This window comes from Malaya genurostris, chromosome 3 (genome assembly GCF_030247185.1).
Source record: "Malaya genurostris strain Urasoe2022 chromosome 3, Malgen_1.1, whole genome shotgun sequence".
Classification (NCBI taxonomy): domain Eukaryota; kingdom Metazoa; phylum Arthropoda; class Insecta; order Diptera; family Culicidae; genus Malaya; species Malaya genurostris.
The window spans coordinates 285,758,189-285,775,133 of record NC_080572.1 but is presented as its reverse complement, the minus strand read 5'-3'; the positions used below and the strand labels follow the sequence as shown (position 1 = coordinate 285,775,133).

General features: G+C 37.6%; 1 protein-coding gene across 1 annotated transcript in view; it reads right to left on the bottom strand.

Moving 5' to 3' along the window:
* LOC131433648 (fibrillin-2-like) overlaps positions 1-16,945 on the bottom strand; it is a 211,134-nt gene that overhangs the window by 42,609 nt on the left and 151,580 nt on the right. The window contains exon 6 of the mRNA XM_058600137.1: positions 4,696-5,838. Coding sequence (XP_058456120.1) covers positions 4,696-5,838 — 1,143 coding nt within the window. The remainder of the gene's footprint in view (positions 1-4,695; positions 5,839-16,945) is intronic.

The window sequence follows — 16,945 nt, the reverse complement described above, 5'->3', positions numbered from 1 at the left end:
AATGTCAAGGGCCTCATAAGGATAATCTTTGCGATAAAGATGTTGAAAAATGTGTTTATTGTGGGGAAAGCCCTCATGATGATCTTTCAGTGTGCGCTGCATTTAAGCTGCGTAAAGACAAAATGAAGCTTTCTTTAAAAGCACGGTCTAAGCGCACATATGCAGAAATGCTCAAAACGGTCATACATGTCTCCCCTTTGGAAACCGAAAACGGTTTTTCAAATCTTGCGGAGCCAGAGGAATCTGACTCTGACGGAAATAGTGAAGATACCTCGTTTGTCACTCCTCAAGGGTCTGTTAAGAGGAGATTAACAAACCACAAAATACCAAAAAAGACACCTAAAATTATACCTTCAAAAAAAGATCCCCGTGTTAAAGCTAAAAAGCCAAATTTAAAACCAAAAACTGTGCCTCCTGGTTTGTCAAATTCACAAACCAATCCAGGAACTAGCTCAAGAAAAGACAATAATCCAGTGGGCTCCATTTCACATTCACCAACAGGATTACTGAAATTTTCGGAAATTGTAGAATGGATTTTCGCTGCATTCAATATTTCTGAACCTCTAAAGACCATCATAACAGCATTCCTTCCAATAGCTAGAACTTTTTTGAAACAGTTATCAGCTCAATGGCCAGCTCTTTCAGGTTTTGTATCATTTGATGGATAATTTATCATCCGCCGCAAATGATTCAATCACTGTCCTGCAGTGGAATTGTCGAAGCATCATGCCAAAACTTGATTCATTTAAAGTTTTGTTGCATAGTCAAAAATGTGATGTATTTGCTTTGTGCGAAACATGGCTTACATCAAACATAGCCTTAAATTTTAATGACTTTAACATTATACGTCTCGACAGAGACTCCCCGTATGGTGGAGTGCTTTTAGGAATTAAGAAATGTTATTCCTTTTATAGATTAAACATTCCTTCGACTTCTAGTATAGAAGTTGTTGCTTGTCAAATAAACATTAAAGGAAAGGACATTTGCATTGCTTCGGTATATATTCCTCCAAGAGCTCAAGTTGGACAACGACAGCTTAATGAAATTGTCGAAGCCCTTCCTGCTCCACGTTTGATTTTAGGAGATTTCAATTCGCACGGAATGATGTGGGGTTCCGTTTACAATGATAGCAGATCATCCTTAATATATAATATTTGCGACAATTTTAGCATGACGGTACTAAATATGGGTAGCATGACACGGATCCCAAGACCTCCTGCACGTCCAAGTGCATTAGATTTATCTCTTTGTTCGACTTCAATTCGACTAGATTGCACCTGGAAAGTATTTCCTGATTTACATGGTAGCGATCATTTACCAATCATCATCTCAATTAGCAGTAACAAAGGCATTGCTAATTCAGTTAATATTCCATATGATTTGACAAAAAATATTGACTGGATTAAATACCAAAGTAATATTTCAAGTGTCTTAACTTCAATGGAAGAGCTTCCCCCACTTGAAGAATATGACTTCCTCGTTTGTTCGATTCTGGAGGCCGCAGAACAAGCCCAAACCAAACGATTTCTTGGTCCATCGTCTAACAGAAGACCTCCAAATCCTTGGTGGGACAAAGAGTGCTCAGATGCTAAACACGCGAAACAAAATGCTTTCAAGACGTTTTTAAAACGAGGAGGAGGAACTCCTCAGAATTTTGAAAAATTCTTGGTTTTAGAAACCAAGTACAAGAACATACTTCGGGTTAAGAAATGCAGCTATTGGAGACATTTTGTGGAAGGTTTGTCAAGAGAAACCTCAATGAGCACTCTTTGGAATACGGCCAGACGAATGAGGAATCGTAACGTAGGAAATGAGAGTGAGGAGTACTCGAATCGATGGATATTTGATTTTGCGAGGAAAGTTTGTCCAGATTCCGTTCCTACGCATAGCATTGTTAGGGAGTCTTCTTCAAATGATGATTCCATTGATAGCCCCTTTTCAATGATGGAATTTTCCATAGCACTCATGTCTTGTAACAATAACGCTCCTGGATTGGACAGAATTAAATTCAACTTGGTGAAGAATCTGCCCGACCTCGCAAAAAGACGTTTGTTGGAATTGTTCAACAAGTTTCTTGAGCAAAATATTGTTCCACCTGACTGGAGACAAGTGAAAGTTATCGCCATTCAAAAGCCGGGGAAACCAGCTTCCAATCACAACTCATATAGACCCATTGCGATGTTGTCCTGCATCAGAAAATTGTTCGAAAAAATTATTCTACGACGTCTCGACACTTGGGTCGAGACGAACGGTTTGTTGTCAGATACTCAGTTTGGCTTCCGTAGAAATAAAGGGACGAATGATTGCCTTGCATTACTTTCGTCTGACATCCAAATTGCCTTCGCTCAAAAGCAACAAATGGCATCTGTATTTTTAGACATTAAAGGAGCATTTGATTCAGTTTCCATTGATGTTCTTTCAGACAAGCTCCACCAACATGGACTCCCAGCGGTTATAAATAATTATTTGCACAACCTTTTGTCAGAGAAACGCATGCATTTTTCACATGGCGATTTGGCAACAATCAGAATTAGCTACATGGGTCTCCCGCAAGGCTCATGCCTCAGTCCGCTCCTCTATAATTTTTACGTGAATGACATTGACAGCTGTCTAGTAACCCCATGTACACTAAGACAATTGGCAGATGATGGCGTGGTTTCAGTTACTGGATCCAAAGCTATTGATCTGCAAAAACCATTGCAAGATACCTTAGATAAATTGTCCGTTTGGGCTGTTCATCTTGGTATCGAATTCTCTGCGGAGAAAACAGAGCTGGTCGTCTTTTCAAAAAAGCATGATCCCGCGCAACTTCAGCTTCATATGATGGGAAGAATAATCGAACAGGTTTTGACTTTCAAATACCTCGGGGTGTGGTTTGATTCCAAATGCACGTGGGGAGGACACATTAGGTATCTGATAACGAAATGCCAACAAAGAGTAAATTTTCTTCGAACAATAACAGGGTCTTGGTGGGGTGCTCATCCGCAAGATCTAATAAAATTGTATCAGACAACGATACTTTCAGTGATGGAATATGGATGCGTTTGTTTTCGTTCCGCTGCAAATTCCCATATTATCAAACTTGAGCGAATTCAGTACCGTTGTTTGCGAATTGCTTTAGGCTGCATGCATTCGACACATACAATGAGTCTTGAAGTTCTGGCGGGAGTTCTTCCATTAAAAGATCGATTTTGGGAGCTTTCATCACGCCTGCTAATAAGATGTGATGTGCTGAATCCCATGGTAATTAATAATTTCGAACGACTAGTCGAGCTTCGATCTCAAACAAAATTCATGACAGTATATTTTAACCATATGTCACAGGAAATCAACCCTTCAAGATATATTCCTATCCGTGTCAGCCTCCTAAATGTACCTGACTCAACTTTATTTTTCGACACATCCATGCAGCGCGAAGTGCGTGGAATCCCGGACCACCTACGCTCTATGGAAATCCCAAAAATATTTTCAAGTAAGTTCAGGCATATTAACTCTGAGAAAATGTTTTACACGGACGGATCGCGAATGGAAGAAGCGACAGGGTTTGGTATGTTCAACAATAATGTTTCGGCCTCATTCAAGCTTCAAGAACCTGCATCTGTTTATATAGCAGAGTTAGCAGCAGTTCATTATAGCTTGAATGTAATCGTCACATTATCTCCAAACCATTATTTCCTCTTCACAGATAGTCTGAGTGCAATTGAAGCCATTCGCTCAAACGCTGCTGGCAAAAATGAACCGTTTTTCTTGGGTAAAATAAAACAGTGTCTGAACGACATATTGAATAATAATTATCTAATCACAATAGTTTGGGTTCCGGCTCATTGCTCCATTCCAGGCAATGAAAGAGCCGATATTTTAGCCAAACGTGGTGCTATTGAGGGTGAAATTTATGAGAGACCGATTGCTTTCAACGAATTCTATAGCGCGTCTCGCCAAAGAACACTTGCCAGCTGGCAAGCTTCTTGGGATAAAGATGATCTGGGTCGGTGGATGCACTCAATTATTCCTAAAATATCGACAAAGGCATGGTTCAGGGGACTGGATGTGAGTAGAGATTTCATTCGTGTGATGTCCAGACTCATGTCCAATCACTACACGTTAGATGCACATCTCCTTCGAATTGGACTTTCCGAGACTAATCATTGTGCTTGCGGCGAAGGTTACCGCGATATTGACCATGTTGTTTGGACATGCGTGGAGTTTCGTGATGTCAGATCTCAACTAATAAATTCCTTGCGTACCCAAGGTAGACTATCCAATGTCCCAGTTCGCGACATTCTTGCTTGTCGTGACCTTCCATACATGAAACTTCTTTATCATTTCATTAAATCCATTAGAGTTCCAATTTAAATTTTATTTTATGTTAAACTGTTTTCTCTTCCATGAGTTCAACCAATAGCCAACTATAGGATATTGAATATAAGTGGTGAACTGATACAAACAATCCTGAAATAGTTATAAGATCATGTACAAAATAAATGTATTTTATTTAATGTAATTAAAATAGCAACTCGCTTGATAAAAACAGTGTTTAGATTAACTAATGAGTACCAACATACTAATATGATATTCGAAATGTATTAGGTTTAAACTACTATGTATTGTGGATGCCACGGCGAAGAAAAACTTATGTATATTGCCTATGAAATAAACGTATTTATGAAAAAAAAAAAAAAAAATCCAAGCACGTTCGGATGTCACTTCGGGAAATTTCAAATCCATCGTAGCAACCACATTGAAAACTTCCCGCCAAGTTGATGCATCTTTGCTCACATCCCGCATTAGCATCGGCACATTCGTTGATGTCATGACACGTTCGCTCATCAGCGCCCAGACTGAATCCATCCGGGCAACTGCATACTACTTCCAGCTGAGAATCGCAAAAATGTGAACATCCTCCATTGTTCAAATCACATTCGTTCACCACAATACAAGTTTTCCCATCATCCGCCAGCTCCATCCGGTCCGGACAGTCGCAGAAAGTTTCCCGATTGAAGAACGTACAAATATGCGAACATCCTCCATTGCCCGTCGTACACAAATCCATCTGTCGGCAGATACCGTATTCGTCCAGTTCCTTACCTTCCGGGCAAACACATTTGTAGCTCCCGTAGGTATTCGAACACTGCAGATCACCACACAAATCCCCGTCGGCTGGCTGCTCGCATTCATCAACGTCATCACACGTTTGACTATCCGTCGAAAGTGTCAAACCCGGCGGACACTCACACCGATACGAACCGGGTGTGTTCCGACAATCATGGGAACACTTGTGCCGACCGAGTTCACACTCATCGAGATCATGACAGCTATGATCGTGCTGCTGATATCCGGGAGGACACTCGCACCGATAATCACCTCCCTCCACCATCCGGCACACGCCCGGATCACACCGCTTTTTGAACTCTTCACCACAACTGTAAACATTCCGACACGTTTTACGATCGAATTCATCCAGCATGTAAAACTCCGGACAAACACAGGTGAACCCCTCGGTTCCGTCCTTGCACTCATGCGAACATCTGGTTTTGTTCGGATTTTCGTACAGGTCAGCGCAAAAATCCCGCACACACGTCCTCCGGTCCACGTTCAGGTGGAACATGTCTGGACATCGGCACTCAAACGAACCAACCGTGTTGACACACTCGTGTGAACAAACACCAACAGATTCGTCGTCTTTGTCATCCGGATCGTAATTTTTACACTCATCCACGTCATGACAGCTTTTGTCGTCGTCGGCTAGCTCGAAACCTGCCGGACAGATACACTCGTACCCACCGTAGGCATTCCGACAGTAGTCACAACCGTGCTCCTGCTCCTCGCATTCGTCGATATCTGTGGGAGAGAGAGTTCAATAGCCCGTCAGTTAGATCAGTCAAATGGTGGATTGTATTAATTTTGGACAAACCTGTCAATTTTATCAGACGATAAAAGCGACAGCACTTATCCAAGGAATGAAAAATATGCGACATGTGAATCTGTTACACAGCCGGCTGCTGACGCCTTGCTGCTGCTGTTTCTGCTGGTGCAATAAACTATGAGTTTATTTTTATGCACCCATTTGCTACCTATCAGACAGATATTTTATATCTCACTCCAATCTTCTCATATACTTTCCGTATACTTTTGGTTGCGATAGTCGCCGGCTGATCGTGGCCCGCAAAACGGGCAAAGAGGACACGTGATAAAATTTACATTGAAGGATAAATATGTTGCTCTCTCGCTAGTCTGTATAGTAACGAAATAATACATGCATCATTTTTTGTAAAAAAAATAATTTTCCAAACAGTTTACCGGAAAAACAAAACAGCTATACCGCGGTTTTCAACAGAAATATTTGTAATATGAAATATGTTTGACGTTTGATTTTGTGCAAAAAAATATGAAAACATACCCGGAGTGATAAACAAATAACTGTTTATAGAACACAATGGTTTTTTACGTCGTTGTTCAAAACACAATATTTCAATACTGAAAATGATTCAAAATATGAGAATTTAAATTAATCTTTAGGAAAACAATTAATCGCGCTACTTGGCTATTCGAAAGCATAGCATTTGAAACATTGGTTAAAACCAATATTTTGGGAAAAATGTTGGAATCATGCGTATAAAATGCATTCTTATTACCATTTCACTTTATATTTGAATGGCTGATTAAAAAAATCGAAGAAATGCAACTTATACTATGTTCACACTATGACTTAAAACATGTTATAACTCCGATTTCACGTTTTAAGCGAAATAACATGTTTTACTTTTGCGTTATTTCATATTCATAAACGTCACATTAAAACATGTTTTCCCGAAATAACATGATATAATTGTCAGTAAAGCACAACCCTGCTAGCATTTTCCTTCACTTTTCGACTATGTCAATTGACAAGCTGTTCAACAACAGCAGTTTTCCATCAAAGTAGCCATGTAATCATAATAAAACAAAACTGAAAACTGGTACCAACGTTGCCAGGTATACCGATTTCTCGGTATTTATACAGATTTTTGACCTCTATATCACAATACAGATATGTTCTCCCAAAATACCGATAATTCACGGATCACACAGATAAGTACCGATTTTGGTTTTTAGCTTGAATAGACATGAGAAAAGGTTGTCGTTGGACCTTTTTTTTTCGCTCACCTTTTCTACTACTTATGTAGAAGAGATATTGAGACCGATATGATACAGATAGATTTTTGCGCCGACTACATATTTTTGGAAAAATGACCTGGCAACGCAGGTACAACTAATTTTCTTAGTGTGAACAGTGCGGTTTTAACTTTATATTACTATCGTTAAAACATGTTATTTTCGGTCAGTGTGAACATAGTATTAGTTTCGAAACCCCGTTCAAGTATTTTTGAATGCAAAACATTTAAGTGCAAAAACCGGATAAAAACATTATGAATGAACCGGCTTAGTTTTTATTCGGTTTTTGCAGTCAACGTTTTTTTATCTGTTTCTTGTGAAAAAACTGTTTTTAAACGATTTTTGAATCGCTAGATCCGTATCCGGATTTTGCACTCAATATTTTTATACGGATTTTGCATTCCAAAATACTTATTATACATACTTTGTTTGGAATAATTGTAGAAAATATAAAATCCCAAAATTTTGTACAAGTTTTATTCATTTCTGGAAAAGTTATACATCATTTTATCTTTTTACAATATTTAATATATGAAAAAATAGGTATAGAATTCGCTCAAACTTCAGAAAAAATTTTCGAGGCCCGGAGGCCCGAGTGTTATATACCAATTGATTCAGCTCGACGAACTGAGCAAATGTCCGAGAGTGTGTCTGTATGTGTGTTATCAACAAAAAGGTCAAGATCTCAGAGATGGCTGGACCGATTTTGATTTTGAGATCGGATGTTCAATTTTTAGAGTTATACGAAGTTTTATGTCAAAATTTTCAGATTTTTGCCTTCCTCATATAGAAAGGTTATGCAATCACTTGGAAAACCGACTAGTGAAAATTGACCCGGAGGGACAAGTGTCATATACCATTCGACTCAGTTCATCGAGCTGAGCAATGTCTGTGTGTGTGTATGTATGTGTATGTGTGTATGTGTCAAATAATCTCACTAGGTTTTCTCGGAGATGGCTGAACCGATTTTGACAAACTTAGATCCAAATGAAAGGTCTCGTGGTCCCATACGGAATTCCTGAATTTCATCCGGATCCGACTTCCGGTTCCGGAATTATAAGGTAAAGTGTGTTCAATATTGTATACCGTCACTTAAAATATTTTCGGATGCAACAAACATGTTATGCATAAACAATCTCTTGGTTTCTTTCAAAAATCGAAGAGAAAAATTTTGAATAGAATACCACAATATTATATGTACATGAGAAAGGCATCATTACACCACTAGGTGGATTAAATCAGATTTTGACAGTATCTGTCACACTTGACCTCGAAAACAGAATATGTTTCGAGGCTTAGATTTCGCACGGTAATAGCTACCCAACAAGCCATCGATTGTTAAAATCCTTCCATTTTTAACGGAGATATCGACATTTTTGTATAAGCGACTTTCCCCCTATTCTAGTAGTAGGAGTTTTGAGCATTGTATGACAAAGCAACGCTTCGGAGCAACGTGAAACACGATTATTTATACTGTTACATATAATTGTTTCTAAGAACCAAAAAGACTATGTATAGCATCCATTTTCATGACAATTTCCCTCGGACCGATTTTAGCACGGTCCGTTTTTGGCAACAGAATCGTTCAAATATGGCATATGTAAACCACATGATGGCAGCATTTTCGAGTTGAAAGCAATTCCGTAATTATATTGATTTAAACTACTTACAGCAATAAATGCTGGAAGAACATAACACCCATATACCATTCGAATCAATTCGTCGAGATCAGCAAATGCATGTGTGACAAATAATTTCGCTCAATTTTTTTCGGAGATGACTCGACCTCAGATTCATACAAACTCAGATTCATATGAAAAGTCGTATGCTCCCAAACAAGGTTTCTGAATTATGATTGGATCCGACTTCTGGTTTCGGAACTACAGGATAATATGTGAAACGAAAACTAAAATTGTGTAACTCATTTTTCTCGTAGATGGTTGAACCGATATAAGATTCAAATGAAATCTAAGAATCATCTAAGATTCAAATGAAAAGTTTTGAGATCGTATAGAGCATGTTGATTTTTAGTCAGATTCAACTTCCAGTTTAGGGGATGTCTACAATGATTTTCAAACATTTTGAAACGAATGTAAACTATACAGTTACTCAGGTAAATTTGTCTGACTTTGGCTACACCGATTTTCGAATTCCGGTTCCAGTATCGAATCGTTTTTCAATGCTCAATCGTTTTCTCAATAAAAAGCCAAATCGAATTTCAAAAACAAAAATTCAAACTAAAATAAACTTATTGTCTCATACAAAATAAAGAAATTCGATTCTGGAATTACAGGATAATGAATTTTTAAAATTAAAACCAATATAGAAGATGACAATCCCAAAAAGCTATAAAGTTGGACTCAAAACTATTGCAATTTCTTCGTCATATTAATTTATGGCCATACGAATCAATGTTTAAATGTCGATTCTCTTCAAATTATATAAATTTCGTCATTGACCCCTTTTCACCCGTGTTAAGGACACTTGCTACACATTCTTCCCCCTGAAAAATGTCATAATGATCATCTCTGAAGAGCAAGAAGTATCTGTGCCAAATTTGATAGCAATCCGTGCAGTAGTTCCGGAGTTATGCCGTTACAAACATTACACTCGCTTTTTTAAAGGCACTTACTACACCCTCTCCCCAGCGAATATCTTTATAATCATATATAAGTGTGCAAAAAGTATCTGCGGTCTTCAAAAAGTACCAATTCTCGTCAAATTAGATAATTTTTTTAATGACTATCTTCAATAAAGACACTAGCTACGCTCCCTCCCCGAATGAATATATTCTTATTACTATCTCTGAAGAGCAAGAAGTACATGTGCCAAGTTTAAAGTTAAGTAATTTCGGAGTTATGCCATTACAAAAATTACACCCCCCCCCCCCTTTTTTAAAGGCACCAGCAACATCCATCTCCCATTAAATCATACCTACGGTATGCAGAATGTTTCTAAGGTCTTCAAAAAATATCGATTTTCGTCAAGGTAAATGAAATTTTTCATTACTCCTCCTTGTTAATGACACTTGCTACGCTCCCCCCCCCCATAAAAATACGTTAATACCCATCTCTGAAGACCAAGAAGTACATGTGCCAGGTTTGATAGCAATCCGTTAAGTACTTTCGAAGTTATGTCGTTACAAACATTACTACCCCCTATTTAAGGCACTTGCTACATTCACCTACCGTATAGTCATATCTAAGGTATGCAAAATGTTTCTATAGTCTTTAAAACGTATAGATTTTCGTCAAGTTACATGAATTTTGTTATAACCCTCTTGTACATGTGCCAAGTTTGATAGCAATCCGTTCAGTAGTTTCGGAGTTATGCCATTACAAACATTACACCCCCTCTTTAAAGGCTCCTGCAATATCCACCCTCCATATAATCATATCTAATATATGCAAAATGTTTCTATGGTCTTAAAAAAGTATCGAGTCTCGTCAAATTAGGCAAATCTTTTCATGACTCCCTGTTAAGGACACTTACTACGCTTTAAGATTTAAACATTATATCCCCCTTTTTAAAAGCACTTGCTCGAACCCGGTGAACGACTGCAACTAGATTAAAGCCGGGTATAAATAAATGATATAAAAAATAGGCACTTGCTACATCCACCCCCCGTATAGTCATATCTAAGGTATGCAAAATGTTTCTATGGTCTTTAGAACGTATCGATTTTTGTCAAGTTATATGAATTTTCCATGACCCCTTTGTTCATGACACTTGCTACGTTCCCTCCCCTATAATTATACTCTTTAAACCATCTCTGAAATGCAAGAAGTACCTGTGCCAAGTTTGGTGGCAATCAGTTCAGTAGTTCCAAAGTTAATGCGTTACAAACATACAAACTTACATCCATTTTTATATATATAGATTAATTTGATAGCTGGAAAGGAAATGTCACTGGAAGCAATTGACATGCTAGAACTTACAACAGAGCAAGAAAATACAGAGTAAGAAATTTGCAATAACTTTACGTCTGCTTAGCGGTTCAAATTGAACTGTTTAAGTTTGCAGTAATCAGTTCAAGTCAAACTGCTCTACACTGACGAACCTAAGACGAAACGTAAAGATAATGATTTTTTTTACATTATTTATATCTTCAGCAATACTTTAAATTTTTTTTGTTTTCAAAACGAGATAGAAAAAAGAATTTGTGAAAAAAAAAAAATATTCGAAATTGGTACTACCCACTTCCAGTTTTGGACCACTGTGTGACGCCAAAGTTTATACTGCAAGGAATACCGTGATAACAACAATAACCCTGGAGTTATAGACTAAACAAAACCAAGTTTTCATGATCCAAGAACTTTCTATCATGGTGTATAACCATAACATGGGAATACACTATTTTTTCTGAAATCGTGCATCATGTAACTAGGTAGTCGAATTGTTTTTTCCAATTATCGAAGTGTGTTGAGTTATAGGCAATAGTGGATTTTAATTCGTTAGAACTGACGAATGTCGACTGATAAGTCCTCAAATCCAGTTGAAAGTTCTCCAAGTTAACCTAATTATCAAAGTTTATCATAATTTTCAATAGTTCGGAATCAAACAGTGTAGCTCCCTACTTTTTGAAAGTTAAATATGACAGAGGAATGAATTACTAAATAAGTATACAAAGTTTTGAAAGGATCATTTTCAGCACTATATATTATAGCTCAATGGCGATCGTCACAAAATATGATTTTTTTTTGTACATCGAAGTCTATAAATGGAAAAGTTTTGTAACCGTTTCAGACATTTTTTGAAAGTTGCGTTTAAGAGGACCCTTTTCAGAAAATGCATAAATTTTACTCGAGTTGCGAAAATAAAAATATACATGAATTCTACCCAAGCTACGAGAATAATACCTTCTACAAATTTGTTCTAAATGACTTTCTGCACAAATTTGTTGAAGTTTCTTAGCCACTATGTTGACCCTGAGCTAAAATAATATTTTTATCTCACTCCACATAAATAAAATGTAGAAATGCTGTGCAATCACTGTGAAAACCGAGTATCATACACCATTCGACTCAGTTCATCGAGATCACAAAATGTCTGTGTGTAAGTGACAAATACTGCCACTCACTTTTCTCAGAGATGGTTGAACCGATTTTCACAAACTTGAATTTCGTCTGTATCCGCCAATCTATGAGAAAATGCGCGCTCAATTTTCTCGGGAATTTCGTCACTGATTTTTACACACTGAGATGCAAATAAAAGGTTTTATAATTCTTCAAAAAATTCCCAAAAAATTGATCCAGATTCGACTTCTGGTTCCGGTATACAAGTGATGACGAAACGAGATGCAAATTTGTATAAAACTTACTGATAAATTTATTTAGTTGGTATCTCTTGTTAGTTGGTGGATATAAATATAATTTCCGGCTAACGCTTCCGAAAGCCCCGATAATAGTGAAAAAAGAACAATACAGAATAGAAATAGAACCTACTTCGATTTATCATATATTTTATCGGTTTGAATCGATTTTCACATACCTTGATTCAAATTAAAGCTCTCATTGAAATTTCATCCAGATCCGACTTCGGTTCAGAAATTTTTTGGCGATGAGTGTCAAAACTTTCAAACCGTCATACAAAATGACGATGGAAAACCGGTACGCATCGGTACGTGCTTGTATGGAAGAAAAATGCTTTGTTCAATTCCGTATAGCGTGCAGGGTTGCCATATTTGTATGACTATATTTTTCTTTTATTTTATCCCTTTATGGGCTACTCTGGCCGAGGGTGGGGGTTACAAGACACCACACTTTCCAATACCGGACGAACTAGGCTATGGTGTCCAAATGAACACTAGTAAAGAAGGAGGAAACCCTCCAACATGTAACCCAAGCAACACATTCCTGTACGGTAACCAATTTGCAACAAAAGATAGGAGTATCTTTCATTACAAGCTCGCCAAAGAATTTGTCACTTGGGCAAGAAATGTATCAATCATTGGTAGTTCTTTATCATAGGATACAGAATCGTATCGGTATTTTGTCACCCTACAAACTGCTTCTTTGTTTCTAATGTCTTCGTTGATTCAACTTCGGAGAATTTCGTATTGTGTCCATTTCGGTCTTGGCCCTGCTTTTCTATATAACCTTTTATGTCTGAAGCGATACATACGACTATTGCTTTAATTATCTAGGAATGATAGCGAAGTATGGAACTAAATGAAAGTAACGAATGGCATAGAAAGTACAACACAATCTAAGAGAGAACAACATCTAACATGCAATCAAACTACTAGGTGTCCTGACCTTGGACGATGTTATACACAATGTTGGCGACTGCCAGAGGTAACAAAGAGGACAAGATTCCATTCCCCTTTCTGAGCCAAAGAACAGGGAAACAGAAATATTGAGTTAATACAGATTGCTCTATGCACAAATATATACCATCAATTATGGAAGATTTGATTTGTATATTTTATTGCTTCCACAGATCAATGGGCAGTATCCGTTCCGTCATAATCGTTGCAACGTGTTGAGAACCAAGGGTTTCCAACAGCTTGGATTACTTACCAGTCCCGAAATGGATTACTTCGATTACCGATTACCCTAATCCGGTGCAAACAACAAAATCGCTTCAATTTCATCCTATACCGGTTCCGTTCTGATCCCACTTGGAACAATTTATTGAGTATTGAGTCGCAATAATCAAACTTGGATGATTTCGAAACCTTTCCAGCTTTACTCTTCTCTGACCAAAAAATATTTCCTCTCTTGTTTACTCGTGTTTTCTGTCAGAATACTAAAACACTGAAAAAGTGTGTATAACAAAAGTATAGCTTATTTTGGCAAATATGTAAGTAACATCTCATATCCTTCCTTTGAGTATGCACTGAAGTCTTTTTGTGAAGGGAGTACGTACTGCATTAAAAATCGCTCGAAAAACCTCATAACTTCAAGAATCGGCATAAAAATCCGCGTAACTTTGAAAATTCGCATGAAAAACGCATATTTTTTAAAAATTGTATAGAAAGAAAAATCGTTGAAAAAATACAAAAGCATACAAAAGAAGTGAAGTAAATTTGCATGAAAAAACGTGTTTTATCCACCTAGCAGTGAGATGATACCTTTTCTTATCAATCCGCATGTTTTTTTTTGCATGAATATTCTTCAGTGTTTAAGTTTTCATGACATTATTTTAATGACCGTCGTTTTAAGCGACAATTGGATCTTTCAATCACTCATTACTCTGTAATGTTGAAACTGCAAATCGGACCGAATTTGAATCTAAAAGTGTGATAATCGATTAAACATGCCATGATATGTAAGTTCCACTTTAGAGTTTACTGTAATATAAGGTACTTCCAGAGCCGGTATTCAGGAACCAGCATAACCCAAACCGATTCGTATGGCCATATGACGAATAAATTATAACAGTTTTTAGTCCAACTTTGAAGCTTTTCGGGATTCTCATCTTCTATATCGGTCTGAATTTTAAAAATTCATCATCATGTAATTCGAGAATCGAAAGTCATAATTGGATAAAATTAATTAATTTTTGTATATAAATTTATTTTAATTTGAATTTTTGTTTCTGAAATTTGATCTGGCTTTTTTGAGGAAACGATTGAGCTTTGAGAAACGATTTTATACTGGAACCGGAATTCTAAAATCGGTATGGCCGAAGTCAGATAAATTCACCGGAGTGGCAGATTCAAAATATATGAAAATCAGTGAAGACATCTTTGAGAAATCGTAGCACGAATTAAATTTTAGGTGCCTTCTGAATCGAAAACTGAATACCACTAAAACTGAAAAAAGTTAATTTTTTTATCGACTATCCAAATCTGCTAAAGCTTGCTTCATTTAGAATTGGAACAAACTTTTGCTCATATTGTGGCGCTCCTGGTGGACGGATTTGGAAGCTCTTGGCGCCCACGTGTCGGGAATTTTGTCAGCTTCACGTATGATTTTTGACATTCCGAAAATCAACTGTACTTTGTAAACAATCAACATGGAAGCCGAAAGAAGGAAAAAAAATTTTGCACAGTTATTTGGAAAACCCATTGTGGTCTGCATCTAGGCTAGCTAAACAGCTGAAATTGCCCAGAAATACCGTATGGCGCGTTATCAAACGGTATAAGAAAACATTGACGACAATTCGGAAGCCTCAAGCCGATCGTCGGAGTCGAACTGTCGACCGGAAACTGCGTGGTAAGATTTTGAAGACGATTAAGAGGAATCCTAATCTGTCGGACCGTGATTTGGCCAGAAAATTCGGTGCTGCCCATAGTACCGTGAGGAGAACTCGACTCCGGGAAGGAATCAAGTCGTATCGAGCTAGCAAACAGCCAAATCGGACCATGAAACAGAATAGTGTGGTCAAAATTCGTGCTCGGAAACTATATGACCAGGTGCTGACCAAGTTCAACGGGTGTCTTCTGATGGACGATGAAACCTGTGTCAAGGCTGACTTCGGTCAAATCCCAGGTCAAAAATTTTACTTGGCAACGGCTCGGGGGGATGTTCCAGCCAAATTTAAATTTGTTTTTGCCGACAAATTTGCAAGAAAATTTATGATTTGGCCGGGCATTTGCAGCTGCGGCAAAAAGCGAAAGTTTTCGTTACAAATAAGACAATGACATCGGAACTATACCAAAAAGAGTGTCTCCAAAAACGAATTTTGCCGTTCATTCGATCCCACGACCATCCTGTAATGTTTTGGCCAGATTTGGCAAGCTGTCATTACAGCAAAGCCGTTTAAGAATGGTATGCAGAGAAAGTGGTCCAGTTTGTTTCGAAAAACCTTAACCCACTCAACTGCCCCCAGTTCCGCCCTATTGAGAAATACTGGACAATCATGAAGAGGAGACTCAAGGCAAAGGGAAAGGTTGTCAAAGACATCCATCAGATGACGACCTGGTGGAATAAGATAGCTAAAATGATGGACGAAGAAGGTGTGCGCCGCCTACTGAGCCGTGTTACAGGAAAAATTCGAGAATTCCTTCAAAACCGTGACGAATAATTTTATCCGTATTTTTTCTTAAAAGTATGAAGAAAACGCTACATTTGTATAAAAAAAGATCTTGAATACAATAATAAATAACTGAAATACAGGCAATTGTCTTTGTTCCAATTCTAAATGAAGCAAGCTTTAGCACGATAAACCTGATTAATTTATGTGGAATAGACATTTTTATACCAATCACCCTGTATCCCTGAAACTGGAAGTTGGATTTGACTGAAGAGCAAGATGTTTTATAAAATCTTGAAACTTTTCATTTCATTCTTAGATGATTATTAGATTTCATTTGAATCTTAGATCGGGTCAGTCATTTACGAGAAGACACAATTTTGATTTCGTTTCACATATCATCCTGTAGTTCCGGAACCAGAGGTCGGATCCAATCATAATTCAGAAACCTTGTTTGGGAGCATACGACTTTTCATATGAATCTGAGTTTGTATGAATCTGAGGTCGAGTCATCTCCGAAAAAAATTGAGCGAAATTATTTGTCACACATGCATTTGCTGATCTCGACGAATTGATTCGAATGGTATATGGGTGCTATGTTCTTCCAGCATTTATTGCTGTAAGTAGTTTAAAACAATATGATTAAAAAAAACTGCCATCATCTGGTTTATATATGTCATATTCGAACGTTTATGTTGCCCGAAACGAGCCGTGCTAAAATCGGTCCGAGGCTAAATGTCATGAAAAAGAATGCTGTACACAGTCTTTTTGGTACTTAGAAACAATTGTATGTAACAGTATAAAAAATCGTGTTTTCCGTTGTTCCCAAGCATTTCTTTGTCATACAGCGCTCAAAACTCCTACTGCTGGA